The 16944-nt window shown below is 32.5% G+C and overlaps 1 protein-coding gene across 3 annotated transcripts; it reads left to right on the forward strand.

Moving 5' to 3' along the window:
- Positions 1–9864: 9864 nt before the first annotated feature.
- On the forward strand, positions 9865–14962 carry LOC112286049 (uncharacterized). Of its 3 annotated transcripts, none has more exons than XM_024527578.3 (8): positions 9865–10049; positions 11184–11851; positions 12216–12395; positions 12661–12810; positions 13076–13177; positions 14130–14200; positions 14439–14506; positions 14685–14962. In XM_024527578.3, exons 2-8 carry the CDS (start codon positions 11588–11590, stop codon positions 14927–14929), a joined length of 1080 nt encoding a protein of 359 aa, XP_024383346.1. In that variant the 5' UTR covers positions 9865–10049; positions 11184–11587; the 3' UTR covers positions 14930–14962. The 3 variants fall into 3 exon arrangements, with proteins under 3 accessions (XP_024383346.1, XP_090107887.1, XP_090107885.1); XM_090251761.1 differs by having other exon boundaries at positions 9886–10049; positions 11192–11851; XM_090251759.1 differs by lacking the exon at positions 9865–10049 and adding an exon at positions 10058–10806.
- Positions 14963–16944: the final 1982 nt, after the last annotated feature.

Here is a 16944-nt window from a genome sequence, read left to right on the forward strand (position 1 = left end):
CAAGATATACGTGCCAATGGTTATCTTTTCTCAATCGCAATTCTATATAGGGAAGAGATTTTGGTTCTTGAAGAAAACTATAAAGTTCTAGAAAAAAACCTTTATTGCGATAAATGGTTTATACCAGATTGTAATCCAACCTCCTATTATATTTAATTTTGCATCATCTACAATAGAGAGTTACATTTTTTATTAATATGGATGATTGAGATATCCAAGATCTATATTATTTTGGAAGATAATTCTATTTATAATTCAGTATAATTTAAAACCTACATATGCAGATTCTATAGAATTATATCATGCATATATGCAAGGCAAGATGATTGTTTGGCCTTCAATTTGAAAATCCCTTTAAGAATTACCACCAATGCTTGAAAGATTATATGGTGATATTTATGGTCCTATTAATCCAATATTTAGACCATTTTATTATTTTTTGGTCCTTATTGATGTATTAGGCAAATAAACACATGTTGCATTATTATCATTTTGAAACATGATATTTATTAAATATTATATCTATGCTTATTCATTTTTAAGTATATTTTCTTGATTATCCTATCAAAACATTACGTATGGATAATGCAAAAGAATTTGTATCAAAGTCCTTTGAAGACTATTGTGTTACAACACGAATTGTGTTGATATATTGTGTTGCATATGAACATGCTCAAAATGTACTTGCAAAGTTATTTATAAAGCATATACAACTTATTACTTGGCTATTCCTTCTTCATGCAAATTTACATGCATCTATGTAAGATCATGTAGTTTTGTATGCTATAGTATTAATATGCATTTGCCTTTCTTTTCTTGAAATGATTACACCATAAGAGCTCATTTTAGGTCATGTTCCAAATATATCTTACCTACGGGTATTTGGTTGCCATACTTGGATTCCAGTACCAAATCTTCAGTGGTGTACTATTGAAGCTCATCAATAAGAAGGCATATTTGTTGGTTTTGATTTACCAAGCATTATTTGTATAGTTGATCCATTAATTAGCACATTATTACATACATATTTTTAAAATTATTATTTTGAAGAGAATGCATTTTTATCTCTTTGAGGAAGAGTATTTAATCAAAAAAGAAATACAATACTTATATTTGAAGCACCAAAAATATTTAAAATGAATCTTGATTCTAAAACATCTTTGACTGAAAGTAAAGTTATCAAGTTTTTATATCTAAAATGGATCGCAAATAAAACACTTGATGGCTTCAATGATGTACTTTGGATTACAAGACTTCCAATTAATGAGGTTGTGAATGAATCCGCTCAGATTGCAATATCTCTAACAAATATATCTCATGTTAAAATATTAACAATCAAAAGGACTTGTGGACCAGATAAGCAACCACAAAAAAAAAAAAAAAAAAAAAAAAAAAAAAAAAACTATATTATGTGGTGATTTTGGTATTGTTTTTATAGAAGTTCCTACTAAACCTACGAGACCATCAATTAATGACAATATATCCATGAACATTATACCTTTACCTCATGCAATAGAAATTCTTGAAATTATAATGAATAAAACTAAGTTGAGTACAAAATTATCTGTTCTATATTGTGCCACAAACGACCTATGGAATAAACCATCTATTATAATAAATGAATCATTTGCATTCATAATGGGAAAAATTCTTTGTTATAAGAAAAAAAATCTTGAATCTCAAACCATTCAAGATGCGATGCATCACTCTAACTAATTAAAATAGAAAATTACCATTGAAGAAGAATATGCTTCTTTGCATAAGAAGAAAGTCTTTATTTCAATTGTAGGCACTCTTACTTCTTACCATGTAGCATATAAGATGGTATTAGTATGCAAACAAGATACTAAGGATCAAATAACCTGCTATAAAACTTGTCTTGTTGCTCAAGGATTTATCTAATGATTTGGCATTGATTATGAATCCATATATTCTATAGTCAGGAATTCAATTACATTCCAATATATTATTGGAATGGCAGTTCATGCTACCCTTGAGATACATTTAATAGATGTGATAATTACATATTTGTATGATTCAATTGATACTGATATTTATATGTAAGTTCCACTTGGTTTAGAAACATGAATTCTAAATATACTTGCTCCAAGATGATATCATGGTATTAAATTATATAAGGCCTTGTATGATCTAAAATAATTTGGATACATGTGGTATCAACATCTTTAAGATTACTTAATTATAAATAAATTTGTAAGTGATCTATTAATTCTTTGTTTCATCATCAAATGAGATTAAATTAGTTTTATGATTATTTCTATATATGTAGATGATCTTAACCTAGTGGAAATTAGATTTATATATGTTATAGCTATTAACTTATTTATATGTGAATTTTAGATAAAAATACAAAAAGAAAGAACTTTGGCTTTGGTCTTTCAGATTATGCATCTCACAAATGGTAGCATTTTTTTCTACCAACTAACGTATATTAGAAAAATCTTATGGAGATTCAATATGATTAATGCTTATTCATTTTCCATACTAATAGTTGGGCATAGTCATGATGGTTATAATCTAAATCGTCTGTGAAAAGAGGAGAAAGAAATGTTATGAGAGCAATATCTATACCTTGTAGCGATTGGAACACTTTTATATTTAGCTACATCTACCAAACCAAATATTAAATTTGTAGTTAGTATTCTTGTAAGTCACAATGCATGTTTAATACTACAACATTGAAATTGCATCAAATATTTACTACGTTATTTAAAAGATACTAAAGATTTGGAATTATATAACATACAATCTATAGATTCAAAATTGATTGGATATTTTGATGCAAGATATAAATTTGATGTTACAAAAATTAAATCTCAAATAGACTATATATTCTTAAGATATGGAGCTACAATATCATAAAATTTAGTAAAACAAATTATAACTACAAGTTCATCCAACCATGCAAAAATTATTGTCTTATATGAAGCATATTAGGAATGTATTTGGTTGTAATCAATTGAAAAATCCATTCAGACAACCTATGGATTTTCATATGATGATTCTCCAACTATCTTGTATGAAGATAATAGCGCTTATGTTGCTTAGATGCAAATTAGTTTCATTAAAAGAAATACGACAAAACATATTAATGTAAAGTATTATCTAGATATTATTGGATATTTTAGTAATATTATTGTATATCCAATAATATCTAGTAATATCGAGTAATATCCAATAATATCCATGACTTGGTTACTGATCAGGTACTTAAGATCAAAAAAATTGAATCTGTAAATAACCTTCATAATCTCTTCATCAAAGCTCTCTCTTTATACAACCATCACTGACTTACTTATGGCATTGGCATGCGGCGACTTACTTTTCTTGAGATAATATTGAACTCTTTTTCTTTTATCTATGATTTTATCTTTAAAAATAATAAGATTTTTCTAAATAAGATTTTAATGAGGCAACAATTATTGATTTTACAAGATTATTGAAAAGTATAGATTTTAATTCTATGCATATAAATATTATGATGAACGATGAAGAGTGTTGAGAGCATTAAATGTAGTTAGTGCTCTCCATGCTATTTACTATAGTCTACAATATTTATTATAGCTACAATATTTAGAATGTAGTAGAAAGAAATTATTTATCTTCTCTCTTTTTCTTTGTATAAGAAATATAACTCTATCAATAAACTCACTTCATCTATGTATGTGTTTACATATGTGTGCATATTACTTCTAGCTATTCTTATAACTCTTTTTCTAAAACATTCTCAATAATTTCTATGTTGATGATAAATTATGGTTATTTTGTCATAATAATAAAACTATTTGCACTTATGACAAATTGGATTACTATAGACTTGGACCATTTTCTATATAAGAACAAGTTAATCTAATTGCTTATTCATTACATCTATATGAATCTATGAAAATTCATTTCATATTTTATGTATCTTTTTTGGAGTCTTATAAGATAATAAATATCTCAAGAAGAAAACAAATACCATCACCTCTTATAGAAGTGGATAGTAATCAAGAATTCAAGATGGAAGAAGTTTTAGACTTAAAGAACTACCAATTTAGGTTAAAATATCTTATCTACTAATATGGCTACAATATTAGTGAATACACATGGAAGCTAGCAAAAAATCTTACAAATACAACAAAAAAGATCAAAGCTTTTTATCAACGACATCCATCAAAATTAAGATGAATGATAGCAAATCTTTGCCATAAAAGAAATAAAATTTAAAAAAAATTGTATTTTATCTTCAATCTTTGTTTGTAGTTTCTATATAACTGAGATTTCAAAGTGATGGAAAATTAACAACTAGCACATTCAACTTAATTGCCATTATTTGTTGACTTATTGAATGAAACATTGTAATTATTATAGTCTAATAATTCTAAAAGGGGAGATAATGTCATGGATGTATATTTATTTTAATTATTATATAAATAATATGAATAAATAGAAGTAGGTAAAAATAGATCAATTTTATAATATCTTTTAAAAAAGCTTCATAGATGCTACTTTGACTTTACATATATTTATAGTCAATTGGTAGGTTAGAAACTTGGTGAATAAATTAACCACATGCCACATGTATTAGTAGTTTATAAAACAAGTTAATTATGTGGCACCCATATAGAAAACTTGTCTTGTAAGTTAAAATACATGTTTTTTAAAGTGAATAGGTTTTAGAAATCTTATAGAACATTTCCATAGAACTCTTAAATAGATAGTATATATAGAGGCAAGAATAAAGCCTTTATCATTCTATTAAACTCCTTTCTTGCTTCTAGTCTAGTTTCAAGAAGTCTTTAGTTTTTTTTATCTTTTAAGAATTTCCATTCTATTTGTCTTTTGTTATATATACTTTTTTATTTTTATTTTGTCATATTTCTTTGAAAAAATATCACTTATTTATTTTATTCATTGAATTCTTATCTTTGACACATTCTTACTTGGATCTATTAGTGTCTTAATAGAAGTAGAGTAAGATGCACTAAAAGAAATAAATTTTTAATTGTTCTCTTATTCATTAAATTGGATTGTACATTGTCCTTTTTAATCAATCATATTGATAAAATAAATCTAATATTAGGTTGATGGATGTTTATTTGATGTGATTTGAAAAAAATCTAATTGGAATAATTGATTTGATTCATATTAGAACTCTATGAAGTGACCAAATTGTGCATCTTGTATTTGTGGTTCTTTATTCCAAATGAAGAGAGGTTGTAGTTGTATGGTTTTGTGATTAAGAATCTAGTGCTAGAAACTGCCATGAGTCTAATGGTTTGTAATTAAATTTTTGATCAAGTGTTTGTAGTATGAAACCTTTAAAGCTGAGTGATGTCATTTGATTGATTTCTTGGGGAATTAATATCATGCAAGTCATGTCATTGAGTGTTGGTGATTCACCACATGCTTATAAATGTAGCATATCTATTGCAATCTTTGTCGGAGTTTGAAGGGTGATCATAATCAAGAATCAAGGTCAAAGAAGAAATTATCTCTTTCCTTCAACTCTAATGGTAGTGATTGAATTTATTGCATGCATTTTTGGCATTATCTAGGGGATTTTTAAAGAGTTATAAAGATTGTGTATTTGTGGATTTAGTTGAGTTAATTCTAATTCATATTGGTGGAAAATTAAGCCATGGCTGGAGAAAAAGAATGATAAAATGGTTGTTTGATTCCCTCCTTTTCTTTTGTTTTTATTTTTTTCTACAAGTGCTTCAAAGGATTTTGTCATTTCTTGATGTTTGACAAGTTAAATGCCTACAAGTAATCTAAGTTCTATTCTCTCTAGACTTTAGAACAAGAACTTCAAAGTAAGCTTGTTATAATATATTATAAACTTTGGAGCTACCATAGAATAGTAATGAATGTATGTGTGGTACTATTATGGATTCTTATGGTCATGAGAAATATGGTGTTCTCATCCAAGGCAACTCTTGTACCTTTGAAAGGACTATTGATGGCTAATATTTATGCAACATTTCAATTAATTACTTCTTATCATCATTTTAGCTTCTTTTGAAGAATTATTTATGAAATAAGTAGAATTAGAGCAAAGTGAGTGATTTGGTTGCTTAAAATTCAAAAAAGATTCCAATCCATCTAATTATGATGATTTTCAATAATTAAAACAAGAATATTCTTATGTTGGATAAGGAGATTGTAATACCTTTTTTATGGCAAAGACGTCCTAGAAATTTGTTATAATAGATAAGTTTGAAAAAATACTTAAATAAATTATGATGAAGTATTTTTGGATTTTATTAGTATTACAAGTAGATGGATAACAATGTAATCCTATAAATAGGATAATGAAAAAAGTTGAAATCAAAAGTTTGTATTAAAAATCTTTTATTAATTATATATTCAAAACTTTTGTAGATTCTATATCCATTTCCATAAAGCCATTTAATAAGAGAGGATTGAAGATGATGCAATAGAAAAAATAGCTTATATATATTTACAAAGAAGTGGATTTTTTTATAAATTTCCAGTATATATATTCTAATAATCTTAATTGTCTTAATTCTAGTATAAAGCCCAATCTTTCATGCTACTATAATATGAATAATACATCTAATATGTCAATGTCTTTTTTATTAATATTTTGATATTCCAAATTTAGATAAATTATTTTTACTTTATTAGTATGAAATAAATTAATAATTAATATCATTTAAAATAGTAATCATTTATAATTTTTTAAATGACTATATGTAGTATTTTTTTAAAACAATTTTGCTAATATATTATTGAATTCTATTTTGTTTGTAAATTACTTGTAGATAATTGCAAAGGAAAAATTGTCCTTGTGGTACATGTACAAATATTATTTCCTATTGACTTGCAGTTGCTGCAAAAGTGCCTCCTTATTTATGCTTCTATAATTTCAAACTATGATGTAGATTTTTGTATTGATGTCTTTGTATGCATGTCACTTCTAATTCTATTTTTTGGTCCTTATGGCCTTTCCTTTGGACAACATACTCGTGGATTTTTCAATTGTATAGTTATGATTTAAAGCTCAATCAATCTGTCACATATATTTTCTTATTGGTAAGATATAAAACATCAAAAGTTTGACTAATAGAAGCATAAAATGGAAATAAACTTTCAAAAGAGAATAGAACTATAGATGTTATTGGAATAAATTGGTCAAAAGTATTTATTAAATAATATTGATGATAGAAATTACTAATTGAAAAAACATCTCTTCTTCTTAATAAAATTCATATTTAATGCTTACATGATAAATCTAATGTATTTGTTATTATTCTTATGAAGAAAAAATTGTGTTCATCAATTCCTACTCTTGCTTATTTATATTGCTCAAGAACAAGATTAAGAGCATGCAAAGATATATGTTTTACAACATTGGTGAAGAAACCAATATTGTGTTCATAAGTAATATGGATTTGTTTTAAACTTTCTTGAGCCTTCAATTTTCTTATTGTATTCTCAAAAAAGTGAGAGAGAAAAATTTGAACTTCTCTAAGGTCTTTGGTAGAGACTTTTAAATAGGATTTTAATATTGATTTTTGATCCTCTATTTGTGATGTAGTAATACTTCTAAGATAAAGTAGATTATTTATCCAAGCTTTAATAAAAAAATTCTTATATAGTATCCAAGTATTCTTTAAATATTCAATAGTTGCATGAATAATAGTATGAATGTACTTGTTGCAAAGATTAGTCCACTCCAAATTATAAAGCTCCATAAAACATGCACTAATTATAGTGGTCTAATTTGCAAGGAATGAAGACCATCCTAACTCTACTTCATTTGAAAATTATTTTTTGTAATTTGCTAACATATTTTTTTGTATATGCCAAATACAAAGTAATATATTTGAAGTGAGAAAGACTAATTCAATGGCATTTATTAATGCAAAATTCCTATTAATATCTATCCAAACGATCAAATTTCTCTATATACTTGCTGAAGTTGGATTAATGTCCAATTAAAGAAGGATTTTATTTCCTCTTGGAGAAAATCAATACCGATGGTAAACAAGATATTAAAACTTGTCATCCCTATAATATGTAACATTGGCATTCTTAATCTATTTGTTTTGTATGTGCAATCTATGACAATGGAAAAATGGTACCTTTTCTAAGTTGAATATACTTAGAATGTACAAAAAATAGACAAGTAACTTTATCTTCTTCATCACAATGATATATAAAATGGTAATTAGCACCTTGTAAAGTTTCTATGAATGATATAATAGGTGATTGTCCAATAAGTGCAATATAACGTAATTTCTACCACTCATTGTAAATAGTTCAATCAATTACTTTGCTATTAGTATCACTCTCTCATAAGGCAACAACAATATTTTTTTAGGATGCTTGCAGCTAGTAATTATGAAGTTACTTCTTTTTATGCTCCTTGCAAATGGCAAGCAAATGAATGGCCTAAAAGTGAAGAAGTAGCTCTATGGTTATGAAGAGCATTTTGAACTATCAAATGCCATTGAATATTATTAACCAAATGACAAGCATGCAACACAAATGGACACGTTATCAGATGACTTACATTATTTTGTTTATAAATATGACAATTTTGATCATAACAAATGTCTCCCTTGTCACACTTATAATCAATGTAATCTTTGTCACAGCATTGTTTGCATATGACATAGCCTTGATTGTATGCAAATGCATGAATACTATGTTTTATTTCTTCTATACTCTCAAAATATCTCTTTGGTGGTGCACACATATATCCTTCACTTTCCATTGCAAAATACAAAAAAATTATAGAATATATAATTTCCTCTTCTCTATCCACTACATAAAATCTAAAAAAAAAGAGTATATATTAGAATAAAATGAAGAAGTAAATTGATTACACACATACTTATAGAAAAAAAGAAGAATGGAAAGATGTTATTACTAGCCATTGCGAATTATTGAAAACCATTGGAAACTATATCCAGAATGATGATTCTATTTATCTCAATATAAATTATGGTCTTAATGATGAAGAAGATTTGTATTATCTATGTGCAAAATTGTGATGATATGTGGATTGCTTTAGTAAAAATGTGGATCGCTTTATGATTCCCTTATATATATACACACACAAAACACACAAATATATCAATATCAATATTTTTATTTTTATTTCTCCTTGCATTTATACCATCTTAATACTTTAAATCTAAATTATTTTATTATAATTCACTTCTTTTTTACATAATTATATGAATCAATAATTTCAATTGTAAATATTTTTTGAATTATTGATATATTGTTAAATCGAACCATTTTCTAAACAAAGAGTAAATTTTTACACAGTATATCCACTGATTATTTATATATATATAATGGTAAAATATTTCACTCAAGAGAATATTTTTTAGTGATTAATCTTTTTACTACTTTTAATAAAATTGCACTTTAAATTTTTCAAATATATATTTGAAATGCATTTATATATTCACTACAAATGATTTTCATCAGAATGGATACTTTTCTTCTCCTCCTGAGGGCCAAGCATTTAAGAAGCGACAACAGTAAAATGTGTTGAGAAATTCACAAATAAATAACTGAATAAATGAACCCTAGAACGGCACGGACACGTGTCGCCAGAGAAAGGGCGTGGTGAGCATCGACGTTGGGTGCACCGCAAAGCGAGAACCCCGACCGAGAAAGCTTCCACATTGGCATCGGAATCTTAACCTGAAGATTAAGAAACAGCATGAAAATTCACGCCCACGATCGCAATGCAATTATGGATGACAAAACGACGACGAATGTGGAACCTAGGCAGGAAACATCCACAGAGGCGCGACTGGTTCGGTGGCCGCGTGGTCTCCGACTCCTCACCGCGCGGTCCCGCTGTCTCGCCCTCGGTCTGTCTCTTCTGATCGAACTGAGATCCAGCCCATCGCGTGAAAGCGATCGACATTTGCTGGGACTGGTTCCAGTGCATCTCTGGAATTCGCGGCGTGCTTCACGTTTGCGCTTCTACTCGGAGCTCAATTGTCGCGCTGGATGGTGATGGAAAACGTGGGATCATCGTCTTCTTCCCCAGGGTTTGTCTCCAAACCCTAACCCACGGAATTGTTGTTGTGTTGTGTTGTGTTGCGTTTTCCTTTCGTTTTTTTCCCACTCGCGATCGTCTTTCCCCCTGTGATTGAATGGTCCGTTGTCTTGGTCTAGGGTTTCGAGTTTGAAGTGGCGAGTTTCCTGTTTCAGTTCCAGCTACTGTGTGTGTTTTTTCGTTTCAGCATTTGCCCTCGCGTTCGAAGCTGTCGCTTCTTGCCCTTGTGTGTGTGTGTGTGTGTGTGTGTGTGTGTGCGCGCGTTCCTTTCCGTCGACCTCTCCATGAGTTATTGCAGGTTTTTGCTTTCGTCGCGTGCTTGAAGAGGATGTCGGTTGAGATGAGTTTCTAATGCTGTTAGAGGGTTTTGATAGGGAGGTTTTTGGTGTAGAGATCGGTGCTCCGGCAATCGGTTATGGATTGTGTTAGAATTTTAGGATTAGGTGCTCGGGGTTTGTGTTTTAGGCTGCGAGTGTGTCACCGGGTCAACGTAAGTTGTTCTCGTTTCGACTTTTAGGTCCCGCTCCCTTGTCAAGGGGGGATTGTTGCTGGTTAATATCGTGTTGGGAAAAGCTTAGATGTGCTGTGCAATTGCATCCGATCGCTGTAGTTTTTGGATTTGAGCATACATGTTTGGTGAGGTTTGGTCTAATGGGATTGTTCAGAGGTGCGAAAGTGCAGTTGGCATTTCTTTGTGCTTAGGCAACTAAGCAACAGGCTTCTTATGCCTTTTTTGTGAAGGATGTCTGGTAAGATATTGGCAGGGTTATAGATCCAATGTGGGGTGAAATGTATGCTATTTTCATCGGATAGCCTCTCTAGTCTTTTAGGAAAATCCAGAAACATATAATCTTTTGAAATTATCATGGCGGAGGTTTTCTTCATACACCAGCTTAGATGGAGTCAGTAGGCCAACTACAATTTTGTGATGTATTCTGATTCTTGGTTGTTCAAGGGTGGATTTGAGTGAACATGATGTTGCATGTGGCGCTCAAGTCAATCATTGAGAGAATCTAGTTCTAGCTTCTCGGAAGCTTTGATCAGCACATGGTTTGACAGAAACTTAACTCAATTGCAACCAGCGAATTGCGTAATTGACCTAATTTACTCTTTCGTGGGACCCTAGTTATGCAGATTTAGGACGACACTGTAAAAGTCTCCGCACAGGTGCTCACCTTGACGAAGAGGAATTCTAGGGCGAGGCTTTAGCCAATTATGGTGCAATGAAAAGAGATTGACGTGCCGCAATTGTCAAAAGGAGAGGGAACTTAACCCAGGTTGGTGGGTTGGAAGAAAAGTATTTTCAAGGCATGAAATCAGCTGAGTTCAATCTCTTTGCTCAGCTTCGGGCTTAATATTGGGATTCCAGAGTTTCATTGGATAAGCCCAGGAGTGCTTGTAGTGAAGCAGGCGTATTCCACTCACAGCGTAAGAATCACTTTGTGATTGTGTTATACTGGAGGTTGATTAGATTGCACTATCCTGTAAGCGGTACACAAATGTGCCAAAGGTGACGGAGATTCAAGATCAATGCAACCACATGCGGGTGATGCTCAAATAGCTGGTGTAGTGGGTGGAGCACACAGAGCACTGGCAAGCGCCATTGATGACAGGCCGAACAGCAACAACGAGGCTAGCTCCCCCGGAGCGATGCAAGAAGGACAAGTGAGGCCAGTGGTGGTGCGAGCTCCATCTCAGATCAGCACAGCCTCCCAGCTCCTTGCGGGGGGGATTGCAGGGGCTTTCAGCAAAACATGCACTGCCCCACTCGCTCGTCTCACGATTCTTTTTCAGGTATAATGTTATTTATTTCAAGATACAACGTTTGAACTGATGAATTATTTGGAATGTGTTAAATAGTGTTGTAGTTCGCAAGATTGAGATAGTGTGTCATGGTACGGAGACCTTACTTGTTGGGTTTGTGAGGTGCCTTTTCTGTGCTTGTGGACCTGAGATACTTAGAAGTTTATCTTTTCTCATCGGTCCTTATTGAGCAGCGATGCTTAATTCTAGACGAGCTTTCGGGCGTGATTATTCTCTGAAATTCTGCTTTATGCAAGACCTAAATAATTATGAACTTTGGGTTTAGAACTCGAGCTTTCGCATTTTTGATGCTTATGTAGTCATCTTCGTTCTGATTGTATTGTTGATATTGCAGGTTCAAGGTATGCGATCAGCATCAGGTGCTGTTTTGAGCAGCCCCAGTATTCTGAAAGAAGCCTCACGAATCTCTCGGGAAGAGGGTTTTAGAGCTTTCTGGAAGGGCAATGGAGTTACGATAGTTCATCGACTGCCGTACTCATCTATAAATTTTTTTGCTTACGAGCAGTACAAGATGGTATGCAATTACTCTGCAATCTGTTCAAGGGCAGTGTAGTGATCTAAATTGTATGTTTCTGATATTGAAGCAGTTTGGGAGATTGTCAATCTGCTGTGAACGTCGTCTATAAAGGGTTCTTTTGATTACCTTAGGTATGTTCGAAATGAGGTAGCAGCTAAGTTCAGCAGTCATGTTTCCATCTTTTCATTCTTCCGTGTTCTTCCTATTTCTGTACGCACCAGAAACTATATCTGCTGAGATAACACGCTACTTTCATTGGCAGCATTTGAGGAGGATAATGGGCATTGACGGCGATCAGGAGAGCCTCGGGGTCGGAATGGGTACAAGGTTGTTAGCTGGTGGAGGTGCTGGTATTACAGCTGCGTCTTTGACTTACCCGCTGGATTTGGTTAGAACGCGCTTAGCTGCACAGGTGAACCTTTGTACTCTTTGTCACTGGAATGTACAGAACTTGAAATTTTTGTTTACTTGTTTTTGTGTGTTAAGTTTGTGAAAGGCCACCTGGTTCTACTGCAGATTTCTCGTTGTCGGATTGCATAATTATGGCTACACATGACTTAAGTGCAGAATTATTGTGCGTGTCTGTAAGTGCAAATGCTTTCACGAGTTTGTGCGCCTGGATCTGAAGAAGCAGTGTCAGTATCTGACTAGTGTTTTCCTTATGGTGCATGTTGCAGACGAAGGACATGTACTACAAAGGCATTACTCACGCTCTGATAACCATTACCAAGGACGAAGGCTTTTGGGGATTGTACAAAGGCATGGGAACTACACTAATGGTATTATTTGAACTATCTCTAGCGTTATGAGTGTGTTGTGGCTGTTTACTTGTGATATCTTTTAGAGGTTCTCTTAAGTCCTGCCTAAAGATAGAGCTCATGATAGTGCAAAGAGTACTGATTGTATCAATCATTCCATAGTGAATGTTGAAAGTATCATGTTAGGCGATTAGAGGAATGATGGACATTACTCCTCCTTGGATGCCTCCAGGTTCCAGCTTGAATATGAGGAAAATGATGGAATATTGTAGTATATTTAGGTGAATCCCCAGAAGTCCCCTCCCTCTTCCCTTCAATTGAGTGCAGTACGTTATAAATATGGTCTTAGACTAAGTTATGATTGAAGCACCCTCAATAGTAGCCTGGCTGATGGGAAGTGCGGGAAAACACAACATGCAGGTATGGGGTCGGTCGGGCATTGCTGAAGAGTTGTGAAGTATATGATTGTATTGGGTGGGGTTTCAGTGATGCCCAACCGACGCTTGCCCATGTGCCATGTCAGGTAAGTGGCAGTAATTTAGCGTTACTTGTATGTCGTGTGCGGTTGGGCCATGTTGTGCGTTAATGGCGACTTTATACAAAGCGACTAGAATCGTGTGCTTTTAAATGTCATAGTTGGAAATGCTGTAGGAGGGGACCAGGGATTTCAGGTCAGAACTTTTTGTAAGTAGGTAGCATTGTATCTACTTTGAGAGCTGAGCATCATCTGAAACGTTTTCAAATATTGATTTCCTAGGAGTGGTTATCTGTGCCATAACTTGTTGCATCTGGAAATTCATACTTAAAATTTTAATCCCAAATTACAGGGTGCGGATAGTTAGAATTCATGATGGACATTCTATGCATTTTCCTATGTAACATATAGCTGCTTTACAGTATTCTCCAGGTGTTGAAACTGCTGGAGTCTATGCAAGAATTTCATCTTACAATGTTATTTCGTTGTTTGGAACAGGGTGTTGGCCCAAACATAGCTATTAATTTTTGTGTCTATGAAACTCTCAAGTCGATGTGGGTGGCGAAAAGGTATAAGCACCATTTGAGAACCTTGTGACTATTGAGATCATCGCCGGTTGTGCGAAAAGTTCAAGGATAATTTTGGGATTTTGTAGTAGTTTTCTTCCTCTCTTATACTTCGAAATTGCAACTGAACACTTTTGTATAGTATGTGAAAATTACAACAGAAACAGATGACATAATATACGTTGGGCGTTTAGTCTGTGTTAGATATGCTAACATAATCAATGCTTCGATCACTATGCAGGTCAGACGTGTCACCAGCCATAGTTAGTCTTGCTTGTGGTAGTTTTGCTGGAATATGCTCATCGACAGGTATGTTGCTCGTCAAGCTGTAGGACCCTGGCTCCTTATCATATTGCTTGTTTTACTTTTCGTATTCGGCTCTCATATTTTTTCTACTCTGTCGTGTACAACTGTCTCTGTTGTCGGATTACTTGGTGTGATGATTATTGGTGTAGATCATTGCTGATTGGTCCTTTACTTTGTGCAGCAACCTTTCCTATTGATCTGGTGAGGAGGAGAATGCAGTTGGAAGGAGCTGGGGGGAAGGCCAAGGTTTACAAACATGGTCTTTCTGGGACATTTAAGGAAATTATCACGAAAGAGGGTCTTTTTGGTCTGTATCGGGGGATTCTTCCAGAGTACTACAAGGTCATTCCCAGTGTTGGCATTGTGTTTATGACCTACGAGTTTATGAAACGCATCCTACGGCCGAGGTCGTGGGATGGATTGTAGATTGGTAATGCGTTATGATATTCTTTTCAAATATATTGTGATCATGTGTTGAAGTTGTGGCCTTACTGTGAAGAACGTCAGGGATCGAGTAGTTGAGGTGCGGTGGAGTTTGGTCATTCTGTTTCCCCTTTGGAAGTTAGTTGCAATAAGGCCGACATCTGGAGGATGTCCAACACAAAGTGACCTTACGAAGGAAAGTGTTTTATTTTTTTGTTAGTGTTTCAGATAAATAATCTAATGAGGAGAAATTATGTAATAATACAACAACAAAAAAATAAGTAATGAATATTACACATCTTGAATTTGGTAAAAATTCCCCGTCAGTTGCATAACAGTAGCAGACGTAGGCAGAGACCTGACCATGATGCGGCTAGAGTAACATCTGATATGCTGTGTAGCATGATCACTTCCTGTTCTACTACATATATCTCCAGGCATTTAGGAAAATGCAGTGCAAACTGTTCGAATTCCTGAGTCATCCGTAAGCGCATGGAGCTAAGGGGCATGACGGAAAATGTTAGGTTTGAGTTGGTAGCATAAGATGAGTTACTTTTTCAAATGGTATTTCAGGGTTATATATGCAGCTTCTCTATCACCTGTTACATACTTTGTCTAAGAATGTAGTATCCAAAAGGAGTTGTGTTGCCAAAACCTTAGACCCTGGTCATGGTAATAGTCGAACTTATTCGAGTGTTAAGTGGGAGTAAGAAGAGAAAATCCTCAAGAACCGGTTCTCTCGTACTCAAAGTATTCATGTGCTGGTGGTAACTCTTAAAAACCACAATGAAATTTTGTTTCAATTGAATTTTTCTGTACTTTTGCAGGAATCTCTGCCCATGTACTTTCAATTGCAAATGATTGAGTTACCAAAGAACTATTGCATAGAACAAAGCCTTAACCACTCGAACATCGAAACAGACCAAATCTCCAGACTCCAGCAGTTTCGTAAGTTGCATTCCACTGGAGTTTGAAACTTTTTGGGTGAATCAAAATCTACCCGAATCTTGTTGTTACGACGGCAAGTGCTTGAAAATTGTAGCATTTTTGCGAACACAGAATAATCATTTGCGGACTTAAAATGTCATGACTTGGATTTCCAAAACGAATATTTTAATCTATAACTTGTTCTTTACTTAAAATAATTTTATTATGTACCTTAAAATAAGGATTTTCAAAGCGAATATTTTTAATCTATAACTTATTCTTGTATATTTTGATGCTGAAAGTATAATTTTTGTATTAATTGAAGGAATTATTGAGTTTATAGTACAATGGGTGTTACTATTACTGCTGAAACACTTGGTTGCAGTTTTCTTGAAGTTTATGTTGAATCCGAATTTGACAAGAAAATGTATTGTTGTAATGGTCAGAATATATGGTTTAAATCTAAGAACAAAGATGTTTGAAAATTTGTTGAAATTTCTCTTTATTAAATGTGTAATTGGCATGTAATTATGTTGCCAATGTTCAGCACCTCGACACAATTGCCATTCTGTTACATTATAGAATTTTAAGGAACAAACTTCAATTTGTGTCAGAAATGATCCTTATTTACAAAAGAATATTGTAATAACAATGAACATTATATTAGAATAGTTTATGTTAATTTTTTTAAAAATACTTTGTAGCAGATTGAAAGAAGATGAGGGATAATTTAAACATATAGATATTTCATGTGTAAACTAAATATAGTAAAATTTTATGTTCACAATTCTTAAAATTTATTTGAAATAAATATACTTTTAGATTGTATATATATATATATATATATATACATTCAAAACATAGTTAAATTAAATATTATAAGATTAACACAAAACATGAATAATCCTTTTTCATGCTTCTAATGCAACTAATAAATTTAAAATGTTATTTTTAATAGATAATTATGGTTTGTAGAACTTTACTATAAGTTTGTGACATGCTTTATGCAAATTCTTAACATGTGCAGCTATAACAATAATAATACTAGTTTTTAAACTGTTTTGAGTGAATATCAAAAGACCAATTTTAGG

Source organism: Physcomitrium patens, chromosome 1 (genome assembly GCF_059467195.1).
Source record: "Physcomitrium patens ecotype Gransden chromosome 1, ASM5946719v1, whole genome shotgun sequence".
Lineage (NCBI taxonomy): Eukaryota > Viridiplantae > Streptophyta > Bryopsida > Funariales > Funariaceae > Physcomitrium > Physcomitrium patens.

Coding starts and splice junctions, on each gene's coding strand:
- LOC112286049 (XM_024527578.3), top strand. CDS start 11,588: ATGCAACCACATGCGGGTGATGCTCAAATAGCTGGTGTAGTGGGTGGA. Junction 12,396..12,660: donor CTTACGAGCAGTACAAGATG/GTATGCAATTAC, acceptor TTTCATTGGCAG/CATTTGAGGAGGATAATGGG. Junction 14,507..14,684: donor TGGAATATGCTCATCGACAG/GTATGTTGCTCG, acceptor TACTTTGTGCAG/CAACCTTTCCTATTGATCTG.